The 14,196-nt window shown below is 51.8% G+C and overlaps 1 protein-coding gene across 1 annotated transcript; it reads right to left on the bottom strand.

The window, feature by feature from the left end:
• Positions 1–495: 495 nt before the first annotated feature.
• On the bottom strand, positions 496–12,446 carry LOC100899351 (glycine receptor subunit alpha-3). Its single transcript, XM_029113341.1, is given in 12 exon segments — positions 496–663; positions 1,511–1,684; positions 2,314–2,538; positions 6,034–6,164; positions 7,147–7,229; positions 7,974–8,031; positions 8,034–8,048; positions 8,212–8,308; positions 8,575–8,646; positions 9,123–9,251; positions 9,429–9,492; positions 12,337–12,446. Coding segments are annotated over 12 exon segments (1,326 nt in total).
• Between the last annotated feature and the right edge of the window lie 1,750 nt (positions 12,447–14,196).

Below are 14,196 nucleotides of genomic sequence, written 5' to 3' on the forward strand. Positions count from 1 at the left end.
AAAATGTAATGCTGGGAATTCTGGATGACGGGCAGATTGGTCTCCTTGATCTTCCCGAGCTGGTTTGAGAAAATCTTTAGTCGAGCCGACTCATTCTCGGAAACTGTACATTCTCTGTAATCGATCCCTCATTACCCCATGTACAGCTCACTGATCACCCTGAAGGATATGTACCTCGCTTTTCAAACATATGCTTAGGTTCGCTTCGAAATCCCTCGGCTGACCTTTACCTAAGCTGAGAGCTTGAGCATTTGAGCTTTGGCACTTATTAGGACTTTTTCTCGCCGCCGGCCGCCCCCTTGCGGATCATTCTCCAAGCCGTCGACGAGCTAACCCACGGATCATGTTCGAGCGCTTTCACAATAATCGAGGAGCAGCACTTCATGTTCGGATGATTCGTCGGATGTGGATGCGTAGGGCTGTACGACCTCCGAAGGAATTCAGATCATGGATCTATTACCTTGATGGAGCGAAGGTGGAGGTGATCGCGGTTTTCTAATTCATGTAGTACGACCAATAAAGAGAATTGAAGATTCCGAAAGCGACGGGGAACCCAAGCCGAGAGACGCGGTCAACACTGCGAGCGACCTCTCGGAACTTCCGCTCATCTTCGTTGGCCGACGCAAGGATTTCCACTCGCTGCCTGTCGATTCTGTTCTCGGCCTGGAATAATGTGCGGAAACGTTCAATTAGTGCGGGGATCCTCGTCGTCGTCGAGAACCAGCAACCCTTTGCTGGTCTGAATTCCCGCGAAATAGTTCCCGCTTGGAAAGCGAGAGAAGTATACACGCAACGACATTTCCACTTGTGCCGAGCTCGTTTATTCATTCGAAAGGTCTGGAGTTCACCATAAATTCCGCTCGTTACAGGAGTGAACCACGCAGAACGTTGTATAACAGCCGCTGTTTTTCGTTCAAAAGCAGAAGGCAATTCCGCAGCAAGTTCAAAGTCCCGGAACGGAGGTCGTGGTAACTTGAGGCGAACGAGTCTGGGTAGTACGAGCTCAGACGGGCGATTCTCGGAACAGCACGAATGAAATGTGAGTTTCACGGCACGATAATTTCCCGGTTTGACTCGGGGCGGTGCTTGCTGACACTTGTCTCGTCGGAGCTGTTTTGCTGAAATACCGAGTCATCAGACTCATTTTCGCTTACTTTCGGGCTATCTACGCTTATTGCTCTCCTCCGCGTCAGAATGTCTATTTTTGACTGGAGGAATACGCCAATCGAGGGCATCCAATCAGCGCTTGGGTCATTCCGGCTAGGACGGTCCGCTTGATCGAAATGATTCGAGCTGGTATACATGTTCCGTGAGAACTATTGTACTCGAGTTCAAATAGGCGGAGACAGCGATCAGCAGATGGCCTCACCGGGAAATTATTGCATGATGTTCTCGCGTAAACACAATTCCTCACAGCCGATAGTCTTGGTCTATCGATAGTCCATCGGGGCATACTGAATAAGTTAATCGGTACAGGACCCAAGATCTAAGTTCTTGCCCCCATACACACCATGAAATCGACGACATCATTTGGCACGATTGCGTTGGGATGATCGCCTGTGCTTCTGAGGCGAGCCAGATAGCTGACGCAAGTGAACTCCAGAACCGCGGTGAAGACGAACATGGTGCAAGCTGCCATCCAAATATCTAGAGCCTTCACGTACGCCACAGGTGCTTGGTTCGACTGAAATGAATGAAAGAGTGCGTCTGTCATGATTTCCATTTGAATCCATGACATTGGCGCCTCGTTCCTCGAGCGAGCATCTGACGAACCGCTCTAGGACCCGAGGAACGACGGGCATCCTCCCGAGTCTCTGAGGATTCGATCTCCTCCGAAGCACCATGCCGACTCCGACCAGAGAGTTTTGGAACTTTGTTGACGGTTTCACGAATATTCCGATACTAAGGTTTCTCGAGCTTTGAGCGAGTGGAATTCAATCAAGACCACCATCGCAACCGTCGATGTAAACGAAAAGCGGGTCGAATTTTGAATATGCGCCAAGACAAGAAACTAATTTATCGACGAGCGAGCGCCAGCGGGGAAAATGCGCGTCGAGAACATTCGACTCCACCGGGAAGCACCGCGGGTGTTTCTTCTCGGGGCGAAGGCAGCTCCAGAATTCGAAGAGCAAGACTGGTATGATAATTGGACTCCGAAAACGGGCCCCCGCAAGGAATGCTCCTCCCGACGAAAGACTCGCGACAGGAGAATAGTTGGGCCGATGATTAATTGCGGGAAAGATAATCCTCGTCCCGAGGCAGCGGTGATGTGTGTATCCCGTTTTCCTCGAGGGAGCTCGGATGTCGACTCACCTGTTTATCAGAACTTTCAGCGGAGATTGTCAGTAAGGTTGTGACGCCGAGCGTGACCCGTGCCGGGATCGCATCGACATCAAGCCAAAACGATACCCACGAGATAACAACGATCAGAATCGATGGAAGGTAAGACTGTACAAGATGATGCCCGATAGCGCGTTTCAGGGATAATCGCACGGAGAGACAGGATCGTTCTGAAAATGAAAAAATATCGAGAAGTGAGTCAGTTTCCGTCAGGGGGAATTTCGACGATCATCTATACGAACCATCATTCTTTTCTTCTCTCCCGGTAACCATGCTTATCGGTCTTCGAGTTCGCTCTGTCTCGGAGCGGACGATGGAGTAGATGGGAGAAAGTTGGCATTCGTTCGGAATATTCTCCAAGCATCAAGCGATGGACGAGAGACTAAGTCCAGAGCCGGAATACGCACGAGGAAACCTCCTCGGAGCCCCGAAAGGCTTGAGACATCATCTTAGGAGTCAGGATGAGTCAGAGTCCGTCCGGCACAACCTTCCTCGAGTTCCATCACATGCGAAGACGGGGTCTAATAGCAGAAACATCAGCTCTCTAGAGAGGAAATTAGCTTCGTCGCAAAAAGTGCACGACAAAACTCTGCATGCTACACGGGGGGCCTAACGAAGTGAGTGCCTCCTGGGATCTTCGCATCGGAAGATGCTTGAGTGCTGCAAGCTAGGAGAGATCCGCGACCCCGAAGCTCGAATAGGAAGCCCGAAGTTTTCCTGACCCATCAGCGACGAAGTTCGTCATAAATCCCTTTCCCCGGGATCTTCGAGCGCTAAGCCTCGATTCTCTCGCTCTTCCGAAAACGTCCGCATACCCCCATCTTGCTCTCGCCTATTGTAAGCCCTGCTCCCTGGGACGGATCTCGAGGCCGGCGCTAGAAGAGACGTTCAGATCGAGAGGGCCTACATGTCGACCACGAGCACTCCCCCAAATGCAGAACGGATGAATGAAGGGGGTAAGCTTATTAATATTTCACTGACTGGGAGCAGAGCTCGGAAAAGACGTGGTCGAGGGAGGAATGCTTCACCGTTCATTGTCCGCCATTGATCCACGGCCAGTGGCAGCACATACCGAGGAAAGTAAGGGAGTTGACAAATTGAGGAAACCACCGCCGTCTCCCGGAGCAGCCCTCCTTTCGCGACGCTGACAAGATCGGTAGTACTGAATAGTACGGCGATGATGCAAGGACACCCGGTGTGAACTGGTAGCCAGAATCGAAGAACGAGCAGAGCGTGCTGAATTATAGCAAGATGGAACTCAACGATCAGGAAATATAGCTGCAATCCGCTCAGCGTAAGCATAGGGACTCGCCGGAATCGCGAGGGCCTCGCAGAACGACTTGGGCCTTATCGATCATTTTCGGCGCCTTTCAGTGTAAGGGGATGCATTCTTTGCTCCGGGAAACCCAAGGGTAGATATAGACTGACACCATGTGGTAATCGATGACGAGAAGTCGCACGAAGGAAACGTGGTCTTGAGAGATCAGATCTCAATGCGAGGATCCTTGGGAATTCTGCTGAATTTCCCCTTCTCTTCGGCATCGTCACGAAACGAGTGTCTTCAATTGCGGCGCCAGCCTTGGGGAGCTCGAAGTTTCGAAAACATTATCTCCTCGTATCGGAAAGATACCCTTGAAGCCCGTCGAGCCACGACCATCATGATTCATGATGTTAAGAGTTCCACATATTCAGTGAAGTCCTCAGACACATGTACGCACATCGAAGACGATGACGCGCCACCTTTCCCCGCTCCAAGGTGCGCTAAGAGAAATTACCTCCTAAGTCCTGCAGTAATCTCTGCCAAATCCTCTCTATTTCCTAGCGTCTTGGATTCTTGGAAATCGTAACCCGACCGCGGCTTCATGGACGAGCTGCTCATCGATTCTTACTTCTGTGTTCCTCCATCACAGACAAGGGGAACCTGTGACCCTTTGTATCGTTGCGGATTTTCCGGTTTCTTTTCTCGGTTGCTCAATATAATGATCAGTTAGAATATTCGTGGAGAAGACAGATCAATTACTCGTTCCGGCGTGCGCGCGGTTCAGGTGGTGCGGTGTATCCCACGGTCAAACACGACATGAGGTATGAGATCGAGGAGTTCCCCCGCCAACTCAAGACCTCAGGCATCGATGATATCAGCAGTTGGTTTATTCTGATGTTGACATCATCCATGGACTCGGATTCCGGGAGGCCTCCCCGTTTCTGACCGCTAGCGCGGCTAATGGGTGTACGGTCTCCATCCGGCTAGGAACAGGTATTAGCCGCGCCGTCCTCAAGAATCGAAATCCTTTCTGTCAAGAATTCCCGCCCTAAACGAAATGAAACTCCCTGGCCACAATGGGAGCGAGCATTCGGAATTACTGTGAGATCACCGGAGCCTTCCTCGAAGCTTCTCAGCTTGAGTGGAGCAGCCGCCCTAGCTGAGATGACGGTTCAAGCCGACTCCTCGTGTCGGGGATGAGGCGCTCAAACGTTTTACGGATGAGTACACACTCCGATCTGTAGCCCCGGGTCTCTTCCTGACGTGCTATAGGTACAGCATAAGGAGTCTGACCACAGAGACAGAAAGTCGCATGAGGGATCAAGGGCCGTGCGGGCATGAGAATCACCAGCTGCAGGAAGGGGGGACATCCGTGCGTCGTAGTAGAGCTTAAAAGAAGGAATTTCAGACCCACGCATATCGAGTCTCTGAGCCGCTTGATACAGAAGATGTCTCGCCGCCAAGTGTTCGCGGTAATCTCATCAGGCGTCTATAGACGGCTGTCGTTCGAGGAACGTATCCCCGCTCCCATCCCTCCCGCCTCTATGTAGCGTTTATCAGTTCTCTCTGCTGCCTAAAAACTCCGACAGCGCATCATGCCATTAGCCCTTCCCGACAATATGTTTTTGGTCTGCTCCGTCTCAACTTAAGGCCAATGAAACTCCGCCTCTGTGAACGATCGAGGGAGATCAGATAATGATCAGCACGAAGTTTCCAAGAGAGCTCATCTGCTACCCTGGATCTGAAAATTTTTGTTTCGTCGAGACGGTACTGAACCGATCGGGTTAGGCCGACATCGTTCAGGCGAGCCCTGCCAAGGTGTCCTCTGAACTTGTTGCTCTTGAGTGTCTCATAGAGGAGGAAACGGTATCCATCTGCGCGATACCTCATCTCTCCGATTTAGGTGAAATGAACGAGATTCCGTCGCGAGCTGAGCCACCGTCTGGCGGGCGCTTTCCGGCTCACGGTTTGCATGTCAGATGCTCCATTTCTGGGTCTCGAAGATCCATCTCTTGAGCAGATTATTGACTCCTATCTTCTTGTCAATATATAGCGCTCCACGCAGAATACAGTCCCCCCTGCATCCCGGAGTGACTAACTTTCCTCACCGGAAGATCTTGGGAATGGAGCGTTGTTGCGGCCCTCCTGTTGATCTTGATGAACAGCGCCTTGAATTACTATCAACACTGAAGCCCTGGGGCATCGCGAGCCAACAAGCGCAACTTGACTCTCAACCTGAACAATTCCCCGTCCCGCTCCCCAAAGCCATTCCGTCTCGCGCGCGGCGTAACCTCACGTAAAGTATCGCGAAAAGAATACAAGTTCGACGGGAGCTTCGACCCGCGGAAGAACCCAAAAGAATTAAGACAAGCATGACAATACACTCGCGATCATTTCGGGGGGAAATCCTCACCTGTATCGAGATGGTGGATGTTGGTGCGTGGGCAGAAGTTCAAATGTTCAGCTTTCTCTAACTCGAAATTGGCCATTTTTATTCCGCGATTGAAAGTGAGCGGTGTCGTGCCGTTCCAATGCAGCATGACATCGGTATTTGTACGAGCAACTGGAAGAAAAAACGGGAAACCGTTCCTATTATCTGGATTCCTCCTCTTCATTACTCTCCGCGGACGGTTCCGGTGCGGAGAGGGCTGAGTCCCCTCGGGAACTGAAAATATTGATACGCAGGAACCGTTCCGCACCCTAGATATGTTTCTCTGTCTTGGAGTGCGAGAAGATGTAATGAGCGGAAAAATCCGGAGGCACTGGCGTCTGTCATCCGAAGTTTTAACAAAACTTTGGGTACTCTTCTCGATCACGTTCCGCGGCTAGAGTCACGTCGACTTCGGGAGGAAGAGATCAGCGCAGACAATAGTGCACTAGAAGCACCATCGATGGACGTTCAGCTCTCGTGATCACCATGCTCTCGATACAAATGCGTCGGCTCCATATCAACTCCGCGCCGTATTCCTCGTAAGCTATCCGTTCGGAAGCACTCAAGGTGGTTTCAGATTCCCCGCATCTCAAAATCATCGGCTCTCAGGCAATATCCAATATTCTCGCTTTCCTTCTACGTCTCAAGCATTATGACGAGGACCTTTGCGGGGAAACAGAGAGACCTGTTGAGAAACGGCCAGGAAAGTCAGTGGCAGCCGCGAGGCGACTTGTCCGGTATAATCGAAGCGGACTCCGAGCAATGATCTAACTCATGCCCGAATGATGACCCGAACGTTTTCAGTACCGATCAGTGCTCAGTGTCCACTCAATATCCGTGGCAAGATCCTGGCTCTTGGACCGAACGCTCAAGCCTCGTCCGGAGCGGGACCTTGAGCCTCGAATATCCGTTTATTTCCCGCCGGCGTATCGAGGTGTACTGGACGGAGGGTCGACCGTGTTCTGCACTCGACATCGACCCGGCGAAACTTGTCAGCCCGGAATAGAAAAAGGCTTCCGGGAGCTCTTTATCTCTATGCATGGTTTGTCTGGCATACGAACAAGGCTTGCTCCTTGACCATGATCATTTCCGCCGGAAACATAATGAAACTCACAGGTAGCCAGTTCAATGTAACACTCCTGTCTATCCAATGGGTAGCTCGTCAGATCCAGCATGCACGAAAACCGAAGCTTCAACCTGAAAAAAATTGTGTCCTTCTATTATTCTCGCTTGAGAACTCCCCAAGAGTTCCATTCTCCTAAAGTTTCATTCTTGAGCTCCGCTCAACTTTCCAGCTACGGGATGTGGCTTGAGCAGTCGGGACAGAGAGGGTGGGTAGCTTAATCCCAATGAAGCTCTCCCCCTTGCATATCACAATCGCGAGACAGACGCGCGTCAGGGTCCATCATTCAGATCAGTGCTCAAGGAGTTTGCTCTCGATACCGAGGGATCAGCGGGGATCCTCGGAGATCGGAAGGAGAAAGGGAAGGACAACGACTGGAAGGAGGAAGCCGCCGATTCGCGACCGAATCAAGGTCAGGGGCCAGACAGGTCGGGAACGAAGTTCCTGGATATCAAGTTCCGCCGACAGCATATAGTTCGAGAGTCGGGAGATATGGAATCTTTCTGCAGTGTGTTAAGCTTTCATCGAGAGAAATTATTTATTGGATGGAGTGAGACACCCATCATTTGAACCACGATTCTCTCCTTTTCAGCCATACGGCCATTGACATGAATTCCCTCGTGGTCGAGGCGGAGTCGGGCAAGCCTCCTCCAGCATGTCAGGCAGAAGGTTTGAGCCCTCACTGGAGCTGGACTCTCCTTTTCCCTGGACATGACATGCGGTCTATTCTGAGTCAAGAAGGCGTAAAACCCAATACTGCCTCTCGGCGGTGGATACGATGTTTGTATTCGAGAATCTAAGATCGCACAGATGCTCACCTTAACGAGTATAAAACCCGTCCGTTCGCTTCGATCCGCAGGAGAACATTTGGGACGTGACAAAATGGAAAGAGCCTGGAAGTCAGCGAAATTCCCGGTTCATTTCTGAGTGTGATTATTCCTCTCGATGGACTTTGGGGGCGCTCGAGCAATTCCTGTCGAAGAGCTCTGCCTCGTCCACTTCGAGAGCCGGAGCCACTCTCGAGACTATCTCTCGAGAGGGAGAGAGCTACCTTACCTTCTTTGGCGTTAGGAAAATAGATATCTGGTTTCCAGATAGCTTTGATGATAGTAGCGTCGTTCAAATCTAAACGGGACGAATCGTTATTGGTACCCTGGAATACGAAAAATCGAAAAGTTGGACTAATCGCCAAACCCTCATCGATCTCGTTCGCCTATGATTCGAGTCAACGAGTTCTCTCGGGGAAGAAGTCATGAGATCCCTGCTGTCTTCTGCTCATTCAGCTCGACGTTTCCCTTCGAGGAGCTGAACGTAGCAGAGGACCGATCCACGGAGAGAGCCCCTCAAACGCTTCTCTCGATCACCAGCGGCAGGAACAGTCGAGCTGCGGATAAATAAACTCGCGGAAACAAGTCTTACCGCCCCGAACTGGAGGCTCGTGAAGCGAATGTCGTCCCAACTCTCCCGCAAATACAGTTCCACGTCGTAGTCCTGTCGAGAACAAACATTTTACACATTAGCATACTGTATTCCCCTTCGGTTCCGCCCTCTGCGTCCCGGCGGGGAAGAGCGTGGCCTTTTTGCACCACAGCTTACGACAAGTCACAAGTCTGTAAGACGTTCGATTCACTCAGGGAAAACCCATGGGATTGCTTGGATCGCGACTCTGAGCAGCGTTGGTCTTCAAGAGGAAGACTTCGGAGGTCGGTGGGCATTCGCTCGATGAGAGTGGAATCGATTGCATCCAGGATGAGATTCTCCGGCACCGTCGGGAATCGGGTAAGGGGGGCAGGGACGGAGGATCGACTTCTGAGCTACCGATACTCGATTGGAGCAATAGGAACAATACTCTGATGCCGAATGAATGCGACATCCCTCTCTGCCAAGGGGGGAAACGCGGAGATGTCGCTGTTCCCGCGGCACCGTAGATGAGTCTTACATAGACTCACCGCCCAAAGTTCACTCACCATCGTGTCGGCGTTGACGGTACCGAACGCTCTGATTAGAAGCTCGATGTTCACGTGGGTAGTCCCCCCACGGAAAGGGACATCCGGATCCATTTTCTTCAAATGACTGAGAAACTCACCAGGAGATACCTAGAACGAAAATCAGGCTAAGCAGTCGGGAAATGAGAGCAAACTCGCAAGCTCCCGGATCGAACGTATCGTATTGGCCGCATTCGGTGGTCAGGAAGATCAGAGAAATACCGAGAGCATTTGAATCTCGTCAGATCTTACGCTAACTGAATTTCAATAATCCCTGGCCGAACTTACTCTGCGATCATAGACGGCCAATAGATGGTCTAAGGAGCTCACGGCGCTCGGAGTCGATGGATAACTGTAATGAAGGTCGAACGATTAAAGGGAGCAGTCAGCAATTCATTCCCAGGGCGCGACTGCTTGTTAATGGAAGCGAGAAACTTGCTCTTCCGGATCCCCTCCTCGGTCGGCTGTATCGCACACAGTCGTGGCGCTTGGTAAACCGAGTTTCCGAGCGGCGCGGCGCCCCCCCAGGTGGCCGGACGTCGAGCGGGATGGAAACGAATTCTAAGAGGAAGAGTTGCACTCAAACAGGTGCTGAGACATTCGGGAGCTCATGCCGCTGTCGTCTAGCCGAGGTCTCGAATCGGGGTCCGCAGCGTAAACCTGCACATTGTTGTCTCGATATGGAGATCATCCTCTTCGAGGAACATAAGCTTTAGGGTTCGGACTCGCTCCTGGTCGCGTGTTCCTTTCAAAACGTGAAAAAGAGCGCAAGTGACTGCTCCCTTCCAGAGGTTAAGCCAGCCGTGGCCTATGCCGACCGTGAGAGCTGTCCGAGGGAAGCCTAAGGCTGGCAGGTCGCCTCAGAGCTTCTGCCCGAGCTTCTGAATCCTTCTTGGAATTTATTTCTTGGAGTCTTCCGGGCTTTCACTCAGATCGAGAAATCTTGTATCCGGTTGAGTGGGTTGGAATGTCGCTCAGTCCAGAACATGGAACCACCGGAACGAACGAATGCGAACACAGTTCTTCTGTCGGGGGACGAGCAACGTCGGGGCTGCTCAGTGTCCTCACCAGTACCGTTTAACGAGCTACGTCCCTCTTGGAAGACGTGTCCCAAGCAGCTACCCTTACCTGCTCGCGAGAGGCTGCGGCGAAGAGGTAAGCAAAATAACGAAAACCCCGCAGCATCCCGCAAGCTGCGTGGAAGGCAAGGATCGGAAAATTCTAGGAAGCTCGGTCTCTCCCTCGAGGTCCGAGTGTATTGTAGGTTTCGTGTAAACAATAACGGACACGTCTGGGATCACGAAGGCTCCGGAAATGCGATTTCGCATCCTCCAATCACCTCGGAGTGCAACGAATCGGAATCCTGTCCTTTCGAGCGGCTGAATCAAATTCGATCGACAGGGGAGACCGCTCGGGATAGGGGAGCGCGTCCAGACTCGTTGCGCGGAGCCTTGTCGTTCTCTCCTCGAATCGAAGAGAATCCGACGGGGAAGCCGGCAGAAATCGTAGCGGTCCGGCGGGGAACAAGATTTATCCGAATAACGTTCCGATCGCGCCTTCATGGTGTGTACGAGCATCTCTCTGTGAGTGCCGTCAGGTAATCCCGTTTATTCTTCCCGTTGGTTTGCCGGTCGGTCTGGCGTCTCGCACGGAAACAGTTCGTGACGCTCGCTCATGATAGATGCAGGAACAGGATTTTCTACGAAATATAATCGACTCAAACGCTTTGAGCCTTCCCCCGGGCTCGAAGCTGCTGCACATCGATGTCAGCAGCAGCAGCGTCAGAGCTCGGCATTTCCGGGAGTTATTGCGTCGAGGCCTACGGATCTCGAACAGAAAACTCTCGACGATTCGCTTCCGAACGGAAGCTCGAGGTCTCAATCGGAAGCGGAGGTTTCTCCGCTATTCGAAAATGGTAGGAACCTCGTCTATGTACTCTCAAATGGCTGCGCTTTCCCGGTGCATCGAGTTCCGATATTCCATCCTTCGAGAGAGAAAGATCGTTGTCGGAAGTCGATCGACGGATTCGATAATAATTTGCTGCGTCATCTGTCTATTCAGGAAGATGCAACATCATCGAGCACTGTTGCTATGAGATTCTGGTGAAGATAAGAACCGATGTTCAATGAGAGAAAGATGTTCGTTTTCTTGGCAGAAGTGCAGCGGCCGTCGCTGCTGCTTTCTGCAACTCGCTGCGACGGCTGATAGAGAGTTGCTCTTGACGAAATGATCGCCGCGATGAGAATTCAGACCCGTAATCAACCATTGATGTCGAACTCGGATGCCCCCAAAATGTGTGCGCAGATAGCAACGACATGGGGATCAGAGGCGGTGTGTAGGAGAACGAGATCAATGCAGGATCTCGATCCCCCACTGCTCTCGGACATCAGAGAATTGGTCGGTTTCCGACAGGGGGCTAAGGACTCCATCGATGGCATTCTACCGTCCTGCGCAGTCGAGAGTTCCGAGACTCGAACTCGATATCTTTGGGACCAAGAGCGTAAAACCTATATGGTATTCACTTCTTCACAACCTCCTCTCGCGCGAGTCTTGCCAATTTAGTCAGATATGATTCTGAAATTCTCTGAATTCTAGCGTTCCTCCACGATACAAGTCTAGAACAAAAACTGAAGGGGGCCCAGGGCTAGCCCACATATTGTGAGGCCGGAGGGAACGTTGTATTTCTTCTTTGAGAGAGGATTATAGAGTCGCTGGGTAGCTGGAAGTGCGTCGGGACACCTTGATGAAAAAACGAGAAATATGAGACCCTCGTCTATTTCTGCATAGCTTCGCAGCAATTCACTGGGAGCTTACGCGGAGCCGAACGGGGAACTTTGCTGCTCGGTGTCTGCCTCACGCCGGTCGGTAGATCCGCACTCTAGACGTGGCCTTGGAATTCCATGATCTCGTCCGACACGAGGCACCCCCTACCCCTCACCCCTAATTCTCAATTAGAAACTTCATGGGGTTCGGACTTCTTCATTCCAGCCATGGAACGTCTCTGTTGGAGAGTCGAGTAGTTCTCACGCTTTGTCACAATGAGCCGCCGCAGAAACTCACAACGAGAATGTCTCATCGAAATTACCTATGTAGGGCTTCGATGAAAGCCTAGCGCATGCACAATAGGCATCTTCGGAGGCTTGCTAATGGACCGTTGTCTCCATTCGGGAATATTGTCCTAGTGGATATAACTCACCTGTCACCCGCATCTGATGGATCGAACTGTCGCTTCCGTATCGCTTCGCTCACACCTGTGGCTTCACACAATAAATACAGAGGAACGACCCAGCGAGATAGATATGACATCGTGCCGGGCATGTATCCAACGAGAAATCCGCTTGTGTGGAATCAAACTTGCGCCGTGGTATGAACTCCGAATTTTCCTTTTGGGCACATCGCTCCTTGGTGAACCATTCTATTCGATTGAGGGATGAGCCGCGCTTTGAGGGCACACTCGGCTGGACTGAGGCTCATGCGATGGAATTGAAATCTTCCCTCTGCGCGGAATATTTTGCTGTGCGCAGACAGGCAGGTAGACCAACTGGAGAAGTCTTCCCCTCATTCACGGGAGCACCGATGATGATGAAAGTGTTCACTGCTCTTGAACTCACTCGGAATCGACGCACACGGAAAGACCTTTTCCGAAGAGGGCATGGCGTCAGAAGTCGACGAGCCCACGCACAGCTCAGAGTTGTTCCGAAACGGATTCTTCCGTCGGCAAAGCTCGAGTTTCCGCCGGAATCTAGGATCTCCGGAGCGAGCTGACGAAGTAGCAATCGTGGCTGAATTCACTCTGCTGAGCCGGTGTGGGACGCTGCTGCGAGGGCCCCGGAGAAAGGACAGGAAAGGGCTATGGATTCCAAGTCTCAGACAACCTCCCGAGTGGCAGCAGCATCAGCTGCAGGCTCTGACCCGACCGGAGGAGAACGATGCTCTAAACGCAGCTATCCAACAGGTCGGTCAGCCACAGCTACGCTCCGCCTGCTCGGATCCGGATTCTCTCGGCAAACAAGGTACGAGTTAGCAAACGGAGGCTCGTCGACAAGCAGGCTGGCAAGATTCTTTATACATACGTCCTTCTTGCTGGCAGCGAACAATGCTTGAGCCGTGCGCTCAGGCCGGGGCGAAGGAACTCCCATATTCTGTATAAGGGTAAAAATATCCCGAGATATGTGGTATGCGCCGGGAAAGCTTACTTCGAATGAATTAACTCAGACGCGGCGCAAACCAGAATATCTCCTGTTTTTTCTCACGGGAACTTCTCCGGGGAGACATCGCGTGCCCTCGGAAGAGATCGTCTCTCGATTGCTGGAATCGAACGCCTGACGGACTCGGTTACGCTTGTTCCTTCAATGGGGCGTTGAATATCCTCCGATGACGAGGAGTTCTCAAGGCCTAGCAGGGGTTTAGATATCTCAGTCGAATTAATTGGAGGAGGTACCTGAGTCCTTTTCGGGAGCGTCATGTGTTATGGGCCGCTCAAGTATCAGGAATAAGACAGAATGGGGAGGGAAGAGGCATCGAAGAGGAGTGATTCCGTGAGAACTTGCATGACCAAGGATTTCGCAAATATTCCTACAAGATTTGAGAGGAAACAGGAGCATGAGGCCTGAGCTAAATATACAATCATCAGAATAGGACGGAGTGTGGGCAGTTCGAGGAAGCAGTACCCATCCCTCTATGGAAGAACAGTGGTATGCGGCGTCTCAGGAGAGTATTCTCGCACCCATTCCGCCCATATGGGTTCTCGATCGATTGATGATTTCCGGTGGATCTGTTGCACAGCATTCCTCAATCGATCGGCATATTCTCAATCGACCGAGCCACGCCGGACCCGAGATCCCAAGAGTTCGGGTATACGGAAACAAGTGTTATCGGAATGCGAAGGTGCGTTCGCAAGGCACCGCGGAGGGTAGCGCATGCTTTCATCATGTCAGGGTCAACCTTGCGAGGTTGAGAGGCAGTCTCCTACCTCTGTTGTCGCTTATCTAATCCGTGTTCCGATGTCATCCGTCGCAACAAGACTGTCTCGTTTCTCTGCAACAGATCCGCCCGG

This window comes from Galendromus occidentalis, unplaced genomic scaffold (assembly GCF_000255335.2).
Source record: "Galendromus occidentalis unplaced genomic scaffold, Mocc_1.1 scf7180000076574, whole genome shotgun sequence".
NCBI lineage: Eukaryota > Metazoa > Arthropoda > Arachnida > Mesostigmata > Phytoseiidae > Galendromus > Galendromus occidentalis.